We start from the raw sequence: 16033 nt of genomic DNA, 5'->3' as shown, positions 1-16033 counted from the left end.
GTCCCTAGGCCTCAGCAGTAGGTGTGAGGCTGCCCATCAGAATTAGAATTGAACTGCGGGGTCTGTGAAGGCTGAAGAGCAAGAAGTGTTTATATTCTAATGTTTGAGTGGATATTAAATAGAATAGGCCTTTCTGGGCAAGGAGAAGGGGGATGCTTAGTCTCTGGGCCCACTTGGGGTTGTGCTTTGAGAAGGCCCCTAAATGGGTACCAGAGACAGCAAACATTTGTTGGAAAAGAAACTTTTTATTGTAGGCCCCCACAGGTCGCAGGTCAGCCAAGCCTGGACAGCACCTGCCTGTTCTAGCTGGACCAAGTGCTCACTGAGCTGACCCAAAGTGGTAGGCAGTACCCTTGCCACCACCATCTCAATCAGGGCCTGCAGTGGCAAGCGACTGGGCCGCAGGGAGTAGGTGAAGGTGGGCCAGGCAGCCCGTATCTTGCAGCAAAATGCTGAGTGGCACCATAGGCCATGCTACCACTAGGCCCAGCCTGAGGGTCCGGCAGCAGCACCATCAGCTCCTCCAGCTCCTCCAAGAGGTGAGATGGGTGTGTCTCCAGACCCACCCACTCTGGGAAACAGGCTAGAATAAAGAGGAAGGGCAGGCTTCCAGCCCACCCTCCCCTTGTGGATGTGGCTGTCCCCAACTCACCTGTGCTCCTGTGCTCCTGGGATCAGAGGGACTTCCCGTGTTCCGTCTCCAAAGTGCCTGAGGAGGCTGAGGCTCAGGGAGGCTGAGTGCAAGATGAGGGTGTAGGTGCTGGGGCCTTCGAAACAAGCCAGGGCAGGGAGGGGAAAGGACGTTTCCCTTGTGCCAGTGGTGCCTTTGCAGGAGGAGGAAGCGGGTTAGCAGTAGGACCAGCACTAAGGGCAGGACAAAATGCTGTCCACGAGAGACGAACTCGCTGGTGACATGGGCGCCTGCAGTTGTTTCTTCAGCTGTCGTGGGACAGAAAGTCTTGTCAGGGACAGGTCTGGGAAGAGGTCTGGGAGTAAATGGGAGGCCACGCCCTGCTTCCTCCCCATCAGCCCAACCCCTACCTTTCCATCCTTCATTGGGGCCATAGTCTCCTGTCCGTTCCTACCTTCCAGCCCCCTAGTACTGGCCCTCTTCGACCCCTTTGGCACACCTCTATTCCCTTCCCTGGATCCAGGCCCCTCTTGTCCATACCAAACCACGTCCGCGTCCCGCCCTACCTCCTGAGAGCCCTGGCCCAGCCCTCCAAAGTAGGGCCAGCACCTCTCTGCTGCAATGCTGGGTCCTGCCGCGGCTCCCAGCCGGGGTAGTGGCCTGGGCTCCGCGGCCGCAGGGGTACACAGCTCCGCGAAATCGGAGTTGCACTGCCCAGGAGAACACTTTTTGAAAGGGTGCGTCAAATGATCAACGAAGTCTTTGAGTCCGCAGTTTTCCACAAACTCGTGGTCTAGTGGAAGACACTAGCTTCGTTGGGGTTACTGAGCCCCTAGTCCTCAGGGCTAGCCACACCCTTTTCCCTTTGCCCTATCCCAATTGTCCCCGCCCCTTGATCTTCACCCATCCTATCAGCACAAGTCCCATCCGGTTCCCTCTTCCCACGCAGGTCCCGCCCTTTCCACCACTCTACACTGGCCTCGCCACACACACACACACACCCCGCCCGCGTGCGTCAGCCAGTTCCACACTAAGCACCGCTCACACTCAGATTTATCTATGTACCTCCCACCCTTTCCACCCACTACGTGGCCACATCCCTTCCTTGTTACCCTAACCCACACTATAGAGTTCTGCACCAGCTCAGCCCACCGTCCCTTTGAAAGCCTCAGCTGGGTGTACCCCACATATCTCCCCTCTGCCCCGCCTCCCTGTCACCCGCTGTCTCCGCCTGGATTTATCCTTACACCCAATCCCGGCTCCTCTCCTGGGGAAGGAGGTGGTCCGAACCGGCCGCAGTACCGGGAGACTTCCGATGGTGCTGCCAAGGCCCCAGAGGTCTGCAGGAGGTGTCTGAGCCCCGTCCGGGCCGGAGCCTGCAGCCTGGGGGGCTGTGACCGCAGGATTTCTGACCCGCAGCCCCACTGCCGCACTTTCCAGGAAACCCTGTGGAAGAAGTAGTGGAAGTGAAGGCACAGGAATCCCAGGTCCCTTTGGAAGCTGGGACTCCAACCCCCAGTGAACACCTGATCCATTATCAGAAAAGCCCACAAGGCCTCAGGATGGCTAAGGAAAACTGTATCAGGATTGTGTGGATTCACATTTCCCTGTCGTTCCTACAACCTTCTTTTTTCCACCCTTAAAATGGTGTAGTAATGGCACCTCTTTCATAGAGCCATAGTGGAGAATTTAAAACTGTTATTAGAAGTAAAACATGTATAGCCAGGTGTAATAGTGAATGCCTATAGTATCAGCTGCTTGGGAAGCTGAGACAAGGGGATTCCTTGAGCCCAAGAATTCCAGGCCAGCCTGGGCAACAAACACAACAGGACTCCGTCTCAAAATAAAGGTAAATCACCTACAACAGCACCTGGCAGACAGTACACACAGTTTAAATATTACTGATTCCCACCTCAGGGTGGTGGGCTTCAAAGACTCAGTCCGAGCTCACCACGGTGGCATACACCTGTAATCCCAGTTCTGAGGCTGAGACAGGAGGATCACAAAAACTTGGAATCCAGCCTGGCAACTTACTGATTTGGCAGGACCATGTCTCAAGATAAAAAATAAAAGGGTGGGAGACACGGACCTTAGCCCTAACTCCACTGGACTTCTAGCACCACCATCCCGAAAACGTGATCACCATGTTAGGAATCTTCCAACGTGCATTTGCCTCTTGAAGCCATAAACAGCAAAGCTGAGGTTTCCAGCACAAAGGCATCACCACCCTTCCAGTACAGACCTGGGCCGAAAGCCTCTTACACACCTGGGTCAAAGTTCCTCCACTGATCTTATGGTTGGAGGCCAGTGCAATTTCCCCTTTTTGTCAGTTGAAAGGAAACTGACACCCACAGCTAGGCTTGAGATTTAATAGGAAATTTTATTACCATAGGGGAAAGGCAGGAGAACAGGTACATCTGGAGTCCTGGAACCTAGGGAAAGAGGGGCTGGAGAGTAAAGGGGGCTTTGAGGAGTGATGCTGGCCAGGAGTTCTGTACCTGTTAGGGGTGAAGGGCAAAAGGGTTAGAGCTTCGGAAACTACCATGTCAGCGGTCTAGGGAATGCCACTGGTTTCTTTCTCCAGGACAGTAGCCAGTATGAGGCCTAGGGGGTGACCTGGGAAGAGAAGTGTAGACAACTGGGTTAGAGCCACTGGGAGTGGTACAGAGATCCCCTAGGCCTGTCTTTCTTCTTTGGGTGTGGTGAACATTGATGTGACTAGGGTTCCAGGAGATAGTCTCAGCACTGGAGATTCAGGCTAGTTTAGGGGTTGAAATTTAGATGGTGGTCTCCAGATGGGACTCAGAACTGTTCTTAGGGCTTAAGAGTCTTGGGACAGTGTGATTGGGGCTAATAATCAGGTTCAAGGTATAGAGGACTTGGAAGAAAAAAATCTTGGCAGGGTGGTCCTGAGGTACTGAACCTGAGGACAAACTCCTGGACCCTTCACCTGTTACTCGTCAGGAGCATGATTTGTGTTTTCTTCTGAGGCTGTCAGACTTGAAAGTGATTTGCTTTCTTTTTTTTTCTTTCCTTCCTCCCTCCCTCCCCCAAACCAAGACTCTCCACTTAGGCCTACAGATGTCCAATAAATAACTAAAAGTAGAACAAAGCTTGACCATCATTTTGTAAAATTCTGGGTCAAATCCTCAGCTCTGCATATAGGCATTTTAGTCATTTAGGAAAAATCTTCTAAAAGTTGGCAAAACAGGGTTTGTTAGCCCTAAACTTACCTAGCCTATCTCATCACCCTTCAAAACTGAGGACATGGGGATGGGGATTTAGCTCAGCGGCACAGCACCTGCCTGGCAAGCGTGAGGTCGTGAGTTTGATTCCCGGTACTGAAAAAAAAAAAAAAAAGACTGAGGACACCAGGATAAGAGATTTACAGGGGCATTCAACTATCCTGTGCCCAGAAAATTCCATCAGAGCCTCACAGAACTAAATTGCTCCCCAATTCGTGAGGATTATCTCAGGGGAACTGAACTGCTTTCCAAGTCATGAGAGTTCCTCCAGAGCTATGAAACAAGGACTGAGATCATGAATCATCAGATCTCAGCCCACTGCAGTAAGCATAAAACTGGCCTTCATTCTTTTGTGATCCTCTTCTTCAGAGTATGCCTCTCTAGCTACCCACTGTTGTTCTTTCCCTATTTTCTCTTATTTTCCTTTCTCAAGGGACCAGCACTGCTGGGGATATAGCTCAGGGGTATAAGTGCCCGCCTGGTAAGTGCAAGGTCTTGAGTTCAATTCCTGGTACCACAAAAAAAAAAAAAAAAAAAAAAGGGACCAGCCTGATTTTTTTTCATAATGGTGAATAAACCTAGGGTTTTGTCCTGAGTTACAGCTCCAGCCCTTTTTTGGGGATAGGGTCTTGCTAAGTTGATAAATTACCCAGGTTCGGCTTGAACTTGTGATTCTCCTGATTCAGCCTCCCAGAGTGCTAGAATTAACAGGGGTGTGCCATGATGCCCAGCATTTATTTTGATTTCCATTATCATTAAACCAAGGGCCCACACTAACTGGTGACAGTACCTGCACCTGAATCCTCACCCAAAAAGCGGCTGCCAGAGGTCCCAGGATATGGGTCAAAGGCGCATGAAGTTGCAGATGCTAGCTCAAGTACATTCCCTTGGAGGATAAATGAAGGAGGCCACTGTCACTGACAGCCTCCCACCACACACTCCAGTGTCTGGGACTCCAAGTGTCTGTCCCACCCTTGCATTACCATACCCTGTGTCATACTGATGACAGGAAGTCAGTGACAGAAGGCAGCATGCACAGCCACAGTGGTTACTGAGTTCAGCCACTGCCCTCACTGCATCCTCCTCCCGCTGGAACAGAGGAAAGTGGGTAGGGGTTGGCCAAGGAAATGGGAGATTTTCAGGGGATCGGTCATGCCTCCATTTCTGGGCTCTAAGGAGGGGACAGCAGGTGCCTTGACATAAGATATTGCCTAAGGGGTGGTCCCCCAAGTTGGCATATTCATCTCTTCAATCTCCCTACACTTCTCCTGCAGTTCCATGAACACCTCCTGAGGAAGGCCAGGAAAAACTCAGCTAAGCTCCTGGAGCACAGAAAACCCAACCTACCCTGCTGACCCTCACCTCAAAGAAGCTATCCGAGCGTTCTGCACCTCTACATCGCTCACGTGACCTGCAGGAAACGGCAGGGTGGAATCAGAGGAGTAGCCTGCTGGGGGCTGGCCACCCTGCTCCTGCTCTGCCTGGTCCCCTACAGTGTGTGTGGGGTGTGTGTGTGGGGTGTGTGTGTGTGTGTGTGTGTGTGTGTGTGTGTGTTGGTACCGGGAATCTAACTCATGACCTTGTGTTTGCCAGGCAAGCGCTGTGCCACTCAGCTATATCCCTGACTTTGCAGTGTGATCTGTCTGGGGTTTGGGCCGTGTCTTGTGGATTCTGGTACAGGTTATGCAGCACTATAGTTTGTACATATTTAAAAGGGGCAGTACCTGAGCTCTGAGAGCAGGGCTGCGTGCAGAGAGTGGGATATGAAGGTTTGGGTGGGGGTAACTTTGCACCTGAGCAGGAATTTAAGTATCATGTGTGCTTCAGCAATGCTTGCTGCTAAGAAATAAGAGTGTGCTGGGCATGGTTGCACACACTTATAAACCCAGCACTAGGGAGGCTGAGGCAGGAGGATCGACATGAGTTCGAGGCCAGCCTGAGACACTGTCTCAAAAAAAAAAAAAAAAAGGAAGAAATGAGTTGAGTGTGACAAGTCTCTACGTATGGGGGCATGACTAAATTTCTGGGAGAAGGTCCTGAAACTTGGACAAAGAATCTGCAGAGAGGTCTAACCAGAAAGTAGTGGGTTTCTAGGGCTGGGCCTTAGGAGCCCAGAAAAGGCGGGACTTTGTGATGACGGACAACAGAAGAGGAAGGCCTGGGAACCCGAAGTTCCATACCGGGTCTGGCTGAACGTCGGCTTGTTGAGAAGCCGGGAGCACTGGTTCCATTGCCGGCAGCCCCGCCCCGACCTTAAAGTAAAAAGAGCAGTTAACCCTGGAAGGGTGCAAAAGATAAAGATGAACTGAGGTCCGAGGAGGCCGAACACCCCAGAAATACCACCCCAAAACCGCCCAGCTACCAAAGACCCAAGTGCCCTGGCCCCCCGGAAGGCCACTTCCTGTGCCTGTTCTCATTTGTCCTTACTCCCGAATAACGAAGCTAAATATTCAATCATTTTTACCCAAACCCTCCCAACCCAGCTGCTCCTTGCGTCACTTCCGTTGCGTAGGAGCGCTGGGAAGTGTAGTTTATCACTGCCTCCGGCCGCTCGCCTCGCCGGCAGAAACTCCCTAGTACGCAAGCGTCTTGGAGGCCAGAGCGCGCCCCACCCCATCACGGGAGTTTGGTTGCAGCGCATGCGTATAGCGTTACCTCGCCAAAAAAAAAAGACTACAAGCTCCAGAAAAACCTGCGGCCTCTCGCACAGACTTCAGTGGCTGAAAATAGTAAAGGCGTCCAAGGCAGCGGAAACAACCACTGGTGAGTTAGGAATCGTTTAGCGCACCCCAATAAATATAGAGGTTTTTAACCCGGAGAGCTTGCTGGTGGGAGCGGAAAGTGCCCCTTTTTCAGCAAACCCACCCCTAAACTTATCTTTTTGTTGTAATAGGGGCGTGGTTGTTCGTGATCCTAGCATCTGTCACTTGAATTTTGCTCCGCAGGCTCGTGGGACGACCAGACTTCAACGCAGCGATGAACTTGGAGCGGGTCTCCAATGAGGAGAAGTTGAACCTGTGCCGGAAGTACTATCTGGGTAAGCACCGATCCTCTAGGGCTCAAGGAAAAGGAAAGGGACTAGAGACATGGATTCGTGGATCTGAGGGGTAAAGTAGGTGAAGACGCAGACTCCTGGGTCTGAGAGAAGGGAGGGCCTGGGTCCTGAGGAAGAAGAAAGCTGAAGCCTCAATTTCTGCCCTCGGAGAGAGGAGGGTTGGAGGGCTGAATTCCTGAGTCCTGAGAAAGAGGGCGTTGAGAAATCAGATTCCTGGACCCCAGGGAAGACCTAGGATCCCTGAGCTCCTGACCACAGAAGTTTTCAGTTGAACTTTGGTATGGGAGAGGACCTTCAAAATAAGTATTGTATGTGGGTGTTGGGGAAGATCCTCATTATTCTGTGACCCAGTGTGGATTTTTCTCCTTAGGTGGTTTTGCATTCCTGCCTTTTCTGTGGTTGGTCAACATCTTCTGGTTCTTCCGAGAGGCTTTCCTTGTTCCAGCCTACACAGAGCAGAGCCAAATCAAAGGCTGTGAGTCTAGGGCTTGATGCGGAACGCCGGTGGGTGGTGGGAGGGGATGATGGCCCTGTGAGACAGAAGAGAGGGCGGAGGCTGGGGGATTTAGCTCAGCGGCAAAGCGCCTGCCTGGCAAGTGCAAGGTCATGAGTTCGATTCCTGGTACCGGAAGAAAACAACAACAACAAAAAAAGAGAGGGTGGATCTAAGAGAGTCAAGAGAGGAGCTGGAGGCCAACCCTCTCCCCATTCTGCTCTCTGTTGTAGATGTCTGGCGCTCAGCTGTGGGCTTCCTCTTCTGGGTAATTGTGCTCACCACCTGGATCACCATCTTCCAGATCTACCGGCCTCGCTGGGGTGCCCTTGGGGACTACCTCTCCTTTACCATACCTTTGGGGACCCCATGACAACTTCAGCACAGGATGGCGACTTGCTCTTTGTCCCAGGATGGGCTCCTCTGCTCTGAGCTTACTGTCAAGCCTCAGACTTGTAAAAGTTGTGCCCAGCTCCCATCTTCTTTGCTGACATCCCCCAATAAAGGACCTTAACATTCGATACTGCCTTCCTGGGATCTTTGGAGGTTGAAGCATAAAACATTAATTAGCTGGTGTGGTGGTGATATACCCCTGTAATCCCAGCATTCTGAGAGCCTGGAGCAGGAAGATCAAAAATTGAAGCCCAGCTTGGGCGACTTAGGGACTTGGAAGACCCTGTCTCAAAATTAAAAATTAAAATAAAATAAAGGGCTGGGGATGTAGCTCAGTGAGAAGTTCCTGGGCTCAATCCCACCACAGAAGAAAAATTGTTTTAAAGCATTGAGTGTTTACTTCATACCATGAATAATGCTTCGCACATTACATGTATTTTTTTTTCCCACTGAGTACCAAACATAACCAACCCTCTGAAATAGGAATTTCTGCTCAGGATCCCTATTTTATCAATGAGGAACTAGGAAAGAAATACTGCTTCCATTTCTGGGGGCTGCTGTTCTGGTAGCTGTTAATTCAGAAAATGACTTTCAGGACTAGGGATGCAGCTCAGTGGTAGAGCATTTGCCTAGCATGCATGAGGTCCTATGTTTGATTCCCAGTACCACAAACAAAAGTTTGTGTCTTTACCTACTTTGGGCTTTAGTATTCCTAACAGAATGCAGATCATGATGGTACCTCCTAAGCTTTATCTGGGCCAAGACGTATGTGGCAAACAGAAGTTTCTCATTCTCTAAAGGAAGTGATGTGTCTTTTGGGGGGGAGGTCTGTCTTAATAGATATATTCAAGAACTTTCTCAGAGAAGCCTTCCTTTTTTGTTTGTGTGTGTGTGTGTGTGTGTGTGTTTTTGTTGTTGTTGTTGTTTTTTGAGACAGGGTCTTGCTATGTAGCCCAGGCTAGCCTCAAACTCAAGCAGCCTCCTGCCTCAGCACCCCAGTGCTGGGATTACAGGTGTACACTACCGCACCCAGCATCCCTTGTCCTTCCTATTCAGAATTTCAATATCAAATTCGACTCTCCTATGACCAATTCACGCAACGTTCCTTCTCCTGTCGAGGTTTTGTCTATCCCCACTGCCTAGATGAACATCTGGCACACGAATGTTTGCTAAATAATGAGGTTGTACCTGAAAACACATTAACAGCTGGGACATAGCGAGTAGATTGAAAAAAGGGACCCAACCTAACTCTAGTCTTCCTCTTAGGGACTAGAAGGAGTTCCACTGTTGGTCAAATCCTGTTAAGTAGCTAAATTGGCGTTTGTCAAGCCTAACACTACAAGTCCCATGAAGCCTCGCGACGCAGGAGCCTTAGTTCCCAGTGTGCCTCGCGCCATCAGCGTTACTCTGTGTACACCTTCCAGGAAGCGCCCTGCCTTATCGTTGGTTTGTTTCCGGAAACGGGGCCCCAGGAAGGTGGGATTTAAGGCTGGGAGCCTCCAGCGGCAGTTGTCAATTGGTCAGAGAAGGAGATTGAGGAATTCATTGACTAATGGAAAGAATCGACTGCTGAAAGGCCCACCCACAGGGGGAGAAGGGAAGTGGTAGCGGCAGCAGTCACTACTGGACAGTGCTGGGGCCGGAAGGCTATCCGTAGTTGGAGCTTAGCTTTGACCTCTCCCGCCCGCCTCCGGACCCTAGCCTCTTTGGGGCTTTTTCGAGCTAGATAGCTAGACTCCGGACCAAACCATGTTCCCGGTGAAGGTGAAAGTGGAAAAATCAGGTGAGGACCCCTAGGCCCGGACCCTGTAAGGGAGATACCGGCCGATCAGGATTTGGGCGGCCCGACAGACAGGATTGTCCTGAAAAGGCAACTGCGTGACTTCTCCCTGCAACCCATCTGACAAGTGCTATGTCAGGTAGTGAGCTTTTTGCTGCCACCTTCGTACACTCCCAGACTGTGCTTGTAGCTTTGAGATTGAAAGGCATGTGCATCCCAAGCTGGTGACTCTGAGAAGGGCATTTTTCTTGGCTCCAAACCTCGTTCCGGAAGTAGTCATGAATTGGGGATTGTGCTATGACCCTGAGGTACAGGGACTCTGAATTCTCACAATCACTAAATTCTAATAAATTTAGGAAGTAGGAAGTGCAGTGGATGGGGAATCTAAAGCTCTGGGTTAGGGCAGAGTTGATGGAAATCCAACACCAGAATGGTAAGGATGGGGAGGAGCATGTAGGATGTCAGATAAATGGGATTTTAGATAGGTTTAGAACAAAGCAAGGCAGGAGCTGGGTGCGGTAACATGAGCCTCTAGTCCTAGGTACTCGGGTGTCTGAGACAGGAGCATCGCTGAAGCCCAGGAGTTCAGGGCCTCCCTGGGTAACACAGTGAGATCCTGCCTCTTAAATTTAAGGAGGCAGGGGGTGCGGGGGGACTCCAAGATGGGACAAGGTAAGGCGGTCTGGAGTAGGGCAAGGTGTGGGAAAGCCATGAGGGTATATGAAGGAACAGCCAGTGGAGCAAAGGAAGAGGCTTGGGGCTGGGGATTTAGCTCAGAGGTACAGCGCCTGCCTGGCAAGCGCAAGGTCGTGAGTTTGATTCCCGGTACCAGGAAAAAAAGAAACACGGGCCACCCAGAGAAGGTCTTGGTCTTAGCTCTAAGAGAATTCTGTGAGAGGGCTCTGATCCTCCTGGAGCCCTGAAATGCAATTTGCAAAGGAAGAGGCTTGGAAAAAGCCCCGAAATGGAAGCCTTGTCTGGTGTATTGAAGGAACAGCAGGCAAAAGTAAAGGGAGCCTGACTACAAATAATGGAGAGGGAGAGAGGTGTCCATAGTGAGGCTCATGAAGGAACTGGGGAACAATGTGGTCATCCTTCTTGGGAGTCTGAGAAGAAGGGTAGATTTAGATACTGAGGTCAGTGTGCAGCCCAGTGGATAGAAAGACCTAGGACCCTGGTGGTGGAACCTATGGCACACATGCCCAGCCAGCTGTTTGTTATCATTGAAAGTCCTAAAAGATTCACCATCAGTGGCCTGGGGGATATCCAGAGGTAGGTGTCCAGGTCATGGGTTCAGGAGATAAGCACAAGCTGAGGACAGAGATGTGGGTATGATCCATATCTTTGGCTCCTGCCCAAGGTTCTTTGCTTTAGTCTCAGTGGCCTCAACTCCTGTCTTCAACTTATCTTCTGAGCAATGTAGGGAACCCTTGTGCCTCTTGGTCTCTCCTCACTGCTACCTTTTAGCAAGCCTGGGTCAAGCCATACCATTGGCCCTGACAGAGGATATGCCTACAGAGCTGACTTCTGCTTGGTTCCTTCTTCCCCTAGAGTTGGAGATGGCCAAAGCACGGAACCAACTGGATGCTGTTTTGCAGTGTCTTCTGGAGAAGAGTCACATGGACAGGTTGGGACCTGTCACATGGTCCATCCCGGGGTCCTGGGGCTGGCAGCTTTGGCAGGTGGGACCCTCTGATTCTGGGTGGATCTGCATGGGACTTCAAAGGCTGACTTAGGGAGAAAGGTGTCTTATGGGAAGGCCACTTGATACTGTCCCACTCTGGACCCTGGGAACCCCAAGCCAACTGTCCTCTTCTGCTGCCAGGGAGCGCCTGGATGAGGAAGCTGGGAAAACTCCCTCTGATACCCACAACAAGTAAGGTGTTTTGCAGGATCTGGGTCTAAGGGTTTGTGGTGGGTAACTTCTTCCTTCATCCATGCCTTGACCATTCTGCCTTGTGCTTCCTCCATCACAGACCTAACCACTCCACATGCACAAAGGCCATGACAAAAACAACTGGGTCCCCTCGTGTTTGGCACCTAAAGCCCCAAGGGTATGGGTGTACACAAGGTCCAAGGGATCTCAATAGCCCCTAAGATACCTTTTGAGTTTTGTTTGAGGGGCAGTCTGCTGACACCCAGTCTTTCCCCACAGGGATTGCTCCATTGCAGCCACTGGCAAAAGGTAAGGTGACAAGGGTCCCAGACAGCTCAAGAGATTCTCAGCCCCAGCCCTGGTCCTGACACTCCCCCTCCCCACGCAGGCCATCTGCCCGCTTCCCCCACCAGCGGAGGAAGAAGAGGCGGGAGATGGATGATGGGCTGGCTGAGGGAGGGCCTCAGCGATCCAGTGAGTAAGCAGTTGTTCTAGCGGGTAGACAGGGAGCCAAGGGCCCATATGAGGATACTCACTTACCTCCCTCCCTCCACCCCAGACACATATGTGATCAAACTGTTTGACCGGAGTGTGGACTTGGCCCAGTTCAGCGAGAACACACCACTGTACCCAATCTGCCGAGCTTGGATGCGCAATAGCCCCTCAGTGCGTGAGCATGAACGCTCACCCAGCTCACCACTGCCCTCACTGCCTGAGGATGAGGAGGTGGGATGGGTGATGGGCAGCAGCAAGGGAGGGTAATGGGTGGGACAGGCTCAAGGGCCCCTCCCTCCCAACTAATGGAAGATGAACACAGGTTCCTCTGTCTCCCAAGGGAATACTGGATCAAGTAAAACATACATATGTGTGTCTAGGGGTGTGCACAAAGGTCCCTAGGGCAGACAGATGTGGCCTCAGGAGATGGGAACAGGGTTCCCTGGGCAGATAGACGTGACCACGGATTAAAGGTCTCTAAGAGCTAAAGGGCTGGACAGAGATTGACAGGTGTGGTTACTAGGTGGCATGGTGAGCAGATGGGGACCCTCTGGGCTGGGTAGGGATAGAGAGGGTAAATCACCTGGCCTGAGAAGGTGGACAGGGGTCCCCAGCACAGATACATGATCCTTTGAAGGTCAGGATCAGAGCAGAAATGGCTGTTGTGGAAGGGGGTTCCAGGGCAACAAGATAAGAACCCCCAGATAGAATCCACTGAGGCAGACAGCAGACAAGACCTTCCATGGGGGGTGGACTGGCAGGTGTATTTGGGGGTTCTCTGGACTGGTAAGAGTAAGCAAGGGTTTGAAGACAGGGGTTCCTGGAGCAGATGAAGCTGATCCCTTAGGCTTCGAGTACAACTCTTGGAAATATAGATTTCTTGGCAAAATCTTCAGGTCTTATCACTGGGAAAGGCAGGAGGGATGAAATGTATATTCCCAGCCCTCTGCTCTGACTCTTTGGCATGGTTTGGGACTTTGTGTCTCCAGGGTTCTGAGGTCACCAACAATAAGAGTCGTGATGTGTACAAGCTGCCTCCACCTACAGCCCCTGGGCCACCTGGAGATGCCTGCAGATCCCGCATTCCATCCCCACTGCAACCTGAGACCCAGGGCACCCCGGACGATGAGGTGGGTATACAAGGCCTGCCTGAGGCTATGGGGAACATGTGGGGGACACCAGCATAATCACCCAGCCTGGCCTCTCTCCCCACAGCCCTCAGAGCCAGAACCTTCACCCTCCATACTCATTTATCGAAACATGCAGCGCTGGAAACGCATTCGCCAGAGGTGAGCATCCCTCAACCTGCCGGCCCTCATGACCTCTTGCTGCTGTTGCTGCATCTTCCCTCTACCTCCCCAGGTGGAAGGAGGCATCTCATCGGAACCAGCTTCGCTATTCAGAAAGCATGAAGATTCTCCGGGAGATGTACGATCGACAGTGATATATTCCCAGGCCCCCACCCCAATAAACATCCCCCAGCCCCATACTGGCCTGTGCTTCAGCCCATCCTTCCTGGCCCAGACATAAAGCAGTGGGCACAACTTTTGCACATTTATTGGGCACAAGCCTAGGAAGGAGTAGGGGCATGGGATAGCAGAGAATTCAATGAGGAAATGAGTGATTCCTTGGTTGGGTTATGGAGGTTAAGAAGAGTGTGGAAGGTGGGTTCCCTAGAAGATCTGGTTAGAAACCTGGGGTCAGGACAAAGGGACTGTAGGGGTCTGTTTAATTGAGGAGGGGGGTCTGTTTAATTGCACATCTGGGCAAATGGGAAATTGGAAAGGGTGTCTGTACAATTTGAGGTTGGGGGTCCCAGTTAGCCTCGAATAGGTATAGCAGGAATTGGGCATCAGGATAGGATTCAAGAGTCTGAACGGCTGGTTGGGGTTTCAAGTCAGGAAATGGGCTGAGGGCAGTGGAGTTTCTGGTACCAGGGAAAGGATCAAGAATCTTAGGCACCAGGAGGCCTGGACAGCGTGCAGTGGGAAGATTGCAGTGTGGGACATTCAGGGGTGGGAGTGGGCTTTATGCCTGACTCCCCTGGCATGGGGGCAGGGCTGTCTACATCATAATCTGCTGTGAGAGCTGGCAAGGGATAGAAGTGGAGTGGGGATGTTTCATAGGAATCAAGGAAATTCTGAGTGGGGATATAAACCAAGATAGGAGATGAGGTTGAGGTGAGGGTAGTGCTTATAGCAAGGTGTGGGAAGGGGATTACAGCAGGGGGTGTCAGTAGAGGGTCTAGGTTATCAAAGGCTGGCTCTACGGTGGGGGGGTCAGGTGGAATCTCTTCTTGGGTGGGAGAGGCTGTCTTGACGCCGTGGGGACATCTGGCTGAGTGGAGTCAGATTGGCTTTGAAAGTGGTAGCATAAAGCAGCTCCCAAGATCCAGGCACGCCTGTACCCCTACTTGGCAGCAGCCGGTGACGGCAGTGGGGCCTGGGCTGGCGCTGGTGTGGCCTGGATGGACAGGACGCCCTCGGGGGACAGCGCTGAGGTTACGGCGGCAGGGTCCACGCCGGGTGGCAAACGGTAGCGGCGGTGGAATTCGCGAGCGATGAATCCGTGCTCGTCCTGCAGGGGAGAGTGTTGAGCCGGCCACCCCTGCCTGCTGCCCGGGCCCCGCCCCGCCCCACCCCGCCCGCGGCTCACCGGGCGCTCCTCGTGGCGCGCGTGCACCTCCACGTGCTCACCAACCACCTTGACCGCTATTTCTTCCGGCGAGAAGTGTTTTACGTCCAGCAGCACCGAGAAGTGGCCCGGGTCGGTCGACACCTGCGCACAGCCGGCGTGGGGCGGGGCTGTCAGCCAGCTGGGCCGCACCCCTTTGGTACCGGTGCTAGAGCTTCCTGAGGCCTACCGACTTACAGGGTCCCCTTACATACTGAGTCACCGAGAGCCTCTTCACCCACAATAACTAGGATCCTCCCTCCCACTGTAATCACTGAATTCCCTTCACATAGAGTGATGGGCTTCCCTCCCCTTCAAGGTCAGGGACCTCCTCCTCCGCAGGGTGGCAAGCCTGTCCTCATCGCAGCGTCACTCTCTGGAGTCACCCTTCGCCCGGCCCTTGTTCCCCACCCCCACCAGAAGTCGCTAAGCTGCCTCTTTTCCCAATCTCCAGAATTCTCTTTTACCTTCCCACTCGCGTACTAAGGCGCTCTCAACAGTTACTGGTCCCCTGCCTCCGCTGCAGAGTGACCAGGACCCCTTCATTAAGTCACAGCACACTTTCTCCCCTTCGCCCATCCAGGGAACCTAGGGTCACCACAGTCTCCATTCTCCGCGGCTAATAGCGTTTCAGTGTCTCAGGAGTCACTGCCTGTCCATTCCCCCAGATCCCCTGGGTGACCAGCCTCCTTCAGAACCATTAACAATTCCCTGGGGGCCCTTCCCGGCCCTTGAGAGCCGCAGGGACCTCCCACTCCCTTCTATGCCCTGGCCTCACGTTTCATGCTCGAGAATCCCATCCGAGTGGCCGCGCTCTCTCCACTACGCTAAAATCCAAGGACATTTCTGCAGCCCGCAAGTGCCCAAGTTGCCCCTCCCCGAGGCCTAGCACCTGGGCGGTGGGCAGCGCCACGCTGGGGGCGCGCAGGTAGTAGGGGGCGAGCGCAGCAGGGCAGAGCGAAGCCAGCTCGGCCTCCAGCAGTCCCTCGCCGAAGCGCTGGTCAAAGAGGCGACCAGGCGCGGACAGTCCGGGTAAGGGGGCCGAAGCGCGGCGCAGCCAAGTCGGCTGCACAGGTACCGGGATCTCCATCCTGCTCCTTCACGGTAGTCCTGGGACCCGCAGTGCCCCTATGTGCGCGGCCGCCGATTTATAGTGCGCTGTGTGCCGGCCTCTCGGCGGGCCTCCCGGGGACACTGGGAGGGCAGCCAGACTCGGCCATTAGTCGAGCCTTATTTAGAAACCCCAATAATGACTTGGCCATTTATTAAGTGCCTGCAAGATATCTGGAAAAGGACGCCAGAGAAATGTTATTAAGGTCCTTCAATTTCCTGGAGGGGAAACTGAGGCTAAGGAAGCAGAGCTCTGCGGGTATAGGGGACACAAAGTGGCAA

General features: G+C 52.7%; 4 protein-coding genes across 10 annotated transcripts; 2 read left to right on the top strand and 2 right to left on the bottom strand.

The window, feature by feature from the left end:
- Positions 1-346: 346 nt before the first annotated feature.
- Positions 347-6486, bottom strand: Igflr1 (IGF-like family receptor 1; the record flags this gene model as incomplete). Its single annotated transcript, XM_013522291.1, is given in 7 exon segments — positions 347-939; positions 1198-1314; positions 1317-1424; positions 1879-2077; positions 5239-5287; positions 6057-6128; positions 6341-6486. Coding segments are annotated over 7 exon segments (1047 nt in total), but the record flags the coding sequence as incomplete, so codon positions are not given.
- A 38-nt stretch (positions 6487-6524) lies between these two features.
- Positions 6525-7945, top strand: Psenen (presenilin enhancer gamma secretase subunit). 2 transcript variants are annotated; one of them, XM_013522407.1, is made up of 4 exons: positions 6525-6639; positions 6770-6913; positions 7302-7406; positions 7658-7945. In XM_013522407.1, exons 2-4 carry the CDS (start codon positions 6853-6855, stop codon positions 7795-7797), a joined length of 306 nt encoding a protein of 101 aa, XP_013377861.1. In that variant the 5' UTR covers positions 6525-6639; positions 6770-6852; the 3' UTR covers positions 7798-7945. The 2 variants fall into 2 exon arrangements, with proteins under 2 accessions (XP_013377861.1, XP_005400032.1); XM_005399975.2 differs by having other exon boundaries at positions 6526-6639; positions 6822-6913.
- Positions 7946-9217: 1272 nt separating this feature from the next.
- Positions 9218-13457, top strand: Lin37 (lin-37 DREAM MuvB core complex component). Of its 6 annotated transcripts, none has more exons than XM_013522392.1 (9): positions 9218-9293; positions 11149-11224; positions 11423-11473; positions 11753-11782; positions 11862-11947; positions 12033-12199; positions 12958-13098; positions 13184-13257; positions 13331-13457. In XM_013522392.1, exons 2-9 carry the CDS (start codon positions 11157-11159, stop codon positions 13410-13412), a joined length of 699 nt encoding a protein of 232 aa, XP_013377846.1. In that variant the 5' UTR covers positions 9218-9293; positions 11149-11156; the 3' UTR covers positions 13413-13457. The 6 variants fall into 6 exon arrangements, with proteins under 6 accessions (XP_013377846.1, XP_013377844.1, XP_005400023.1 ...); XM_005399966.2 differs by having other exon boundaries at positions 9225-9600; XM_005399968.1 differs by lacking the exon at positions 9218-9293 and adding an exon at positions 9607-9736.
- Positions 13458-13508: 51 nt separating this feature from the next.
- Positions 13509-16022, bottom strand: Hspb6 (heat shock protein, alpha-crystallin-related, B6). Its single transcript, XM_005399971.2, has 3 exons — positions 15534-16022; positions 14624-14746; positions 13509-14545 (listed from the first exon to the last, which is right to left on the bottom strand). Exons 1-3 carry the CDS (start codon positions 15729-15731, stop codon positions 14378-14380), a joined length of 489 nt encoding a protein of 162 aa, XP_005400028.1. The 5' UTR covers positions 15732-16022; the 3' UTR covers positions 13509-14377.
- Positions 16023-16033: the final 11 nt, after the last annotated feature.

This window comes from Chinchilla lanigera, unplaced genomic scaffold, assembly GCF_000276665.1.
Source record: "Chinchilla lanigera isolate Chin_1 unplaced genomic scaffold, ChiLan1.0 scaffold00067, whole genome shotgun sequence".
Taxonomy (NCBI): Eukaryota; Metazoa; Chordata; class Mammalia; order Rodentia; family Chinchillidae; genus Chinchilla; species Chinchilla lanigera.
This window is presented reverse-complemented; position numbering and strand designations above follow the sequence as displayed.

Bases quoted from the DNA above. Each gene is read 5' to 3' on its own strand.
- Hspb6 (XM_005399971.2), bottom strand. From the start codon at position 15,731: ATGGAGATCCCGGTACCTGTGCAGCCGACTTGGCTGCGCCGCGCTTCG. The intron at 14,747-15,533 runs GTGCTAGGCCTC...GGCTGTGCGCAG, and splicing joins TGGCGCTGCCCACCGCCCAG to GTGTCGACCGACCCGGGCCA. The intron at 14,546-14,623 runs GTGAGCCGCGGG...TCTCCCCTGCAG, and splicing joins CGCGCCACGAGGAGCGCCCG to GACGAGCACGGATTCATCGC.
- Psenen (XM_013522407.1), top strand. From the start codon at position 6,853: ATGAACTTGGAGCGGGTCTCCAATGAGGAGAAGTTGAACCTGTGCCGG. The intron at 6,914-7,301 runs GTAAGCACCGAT...TTTTCTCCTTAG, and splicing joins GTGCCGGAAGTACTATCTGG to GTGGTTTTGCATTCCTGCCT. The intron at 7,407-7,657 runs GTGAGTCTAGGG...TCTCTGTTGTAG, and splicing joins GCAGAGCCAAATCAAAGGCT to ATGTCTGGCGCTCAGCTGTG.
- Lin37 (XM_005399966.2), top strand. From the start codon at position 9,567: ATGTTCCCGGTGAAGGTGAAAGTGGAAAAATCAG. The intron at 11,474-11,752 runs GTAAGGTGTTTT...CTTTCCCCACAG, and splicing joins CCCTCTGATACCCACAACAA to GGATTGCTCCATTGCAGCCA. The intron at 12,200-12,957 runs GTGGGATGGGTG...TTGTGTCTCCAG, and splicing joins CACTGCCTGAGGATGAGGAG to GGTTCTGAGGTCACCAACAA.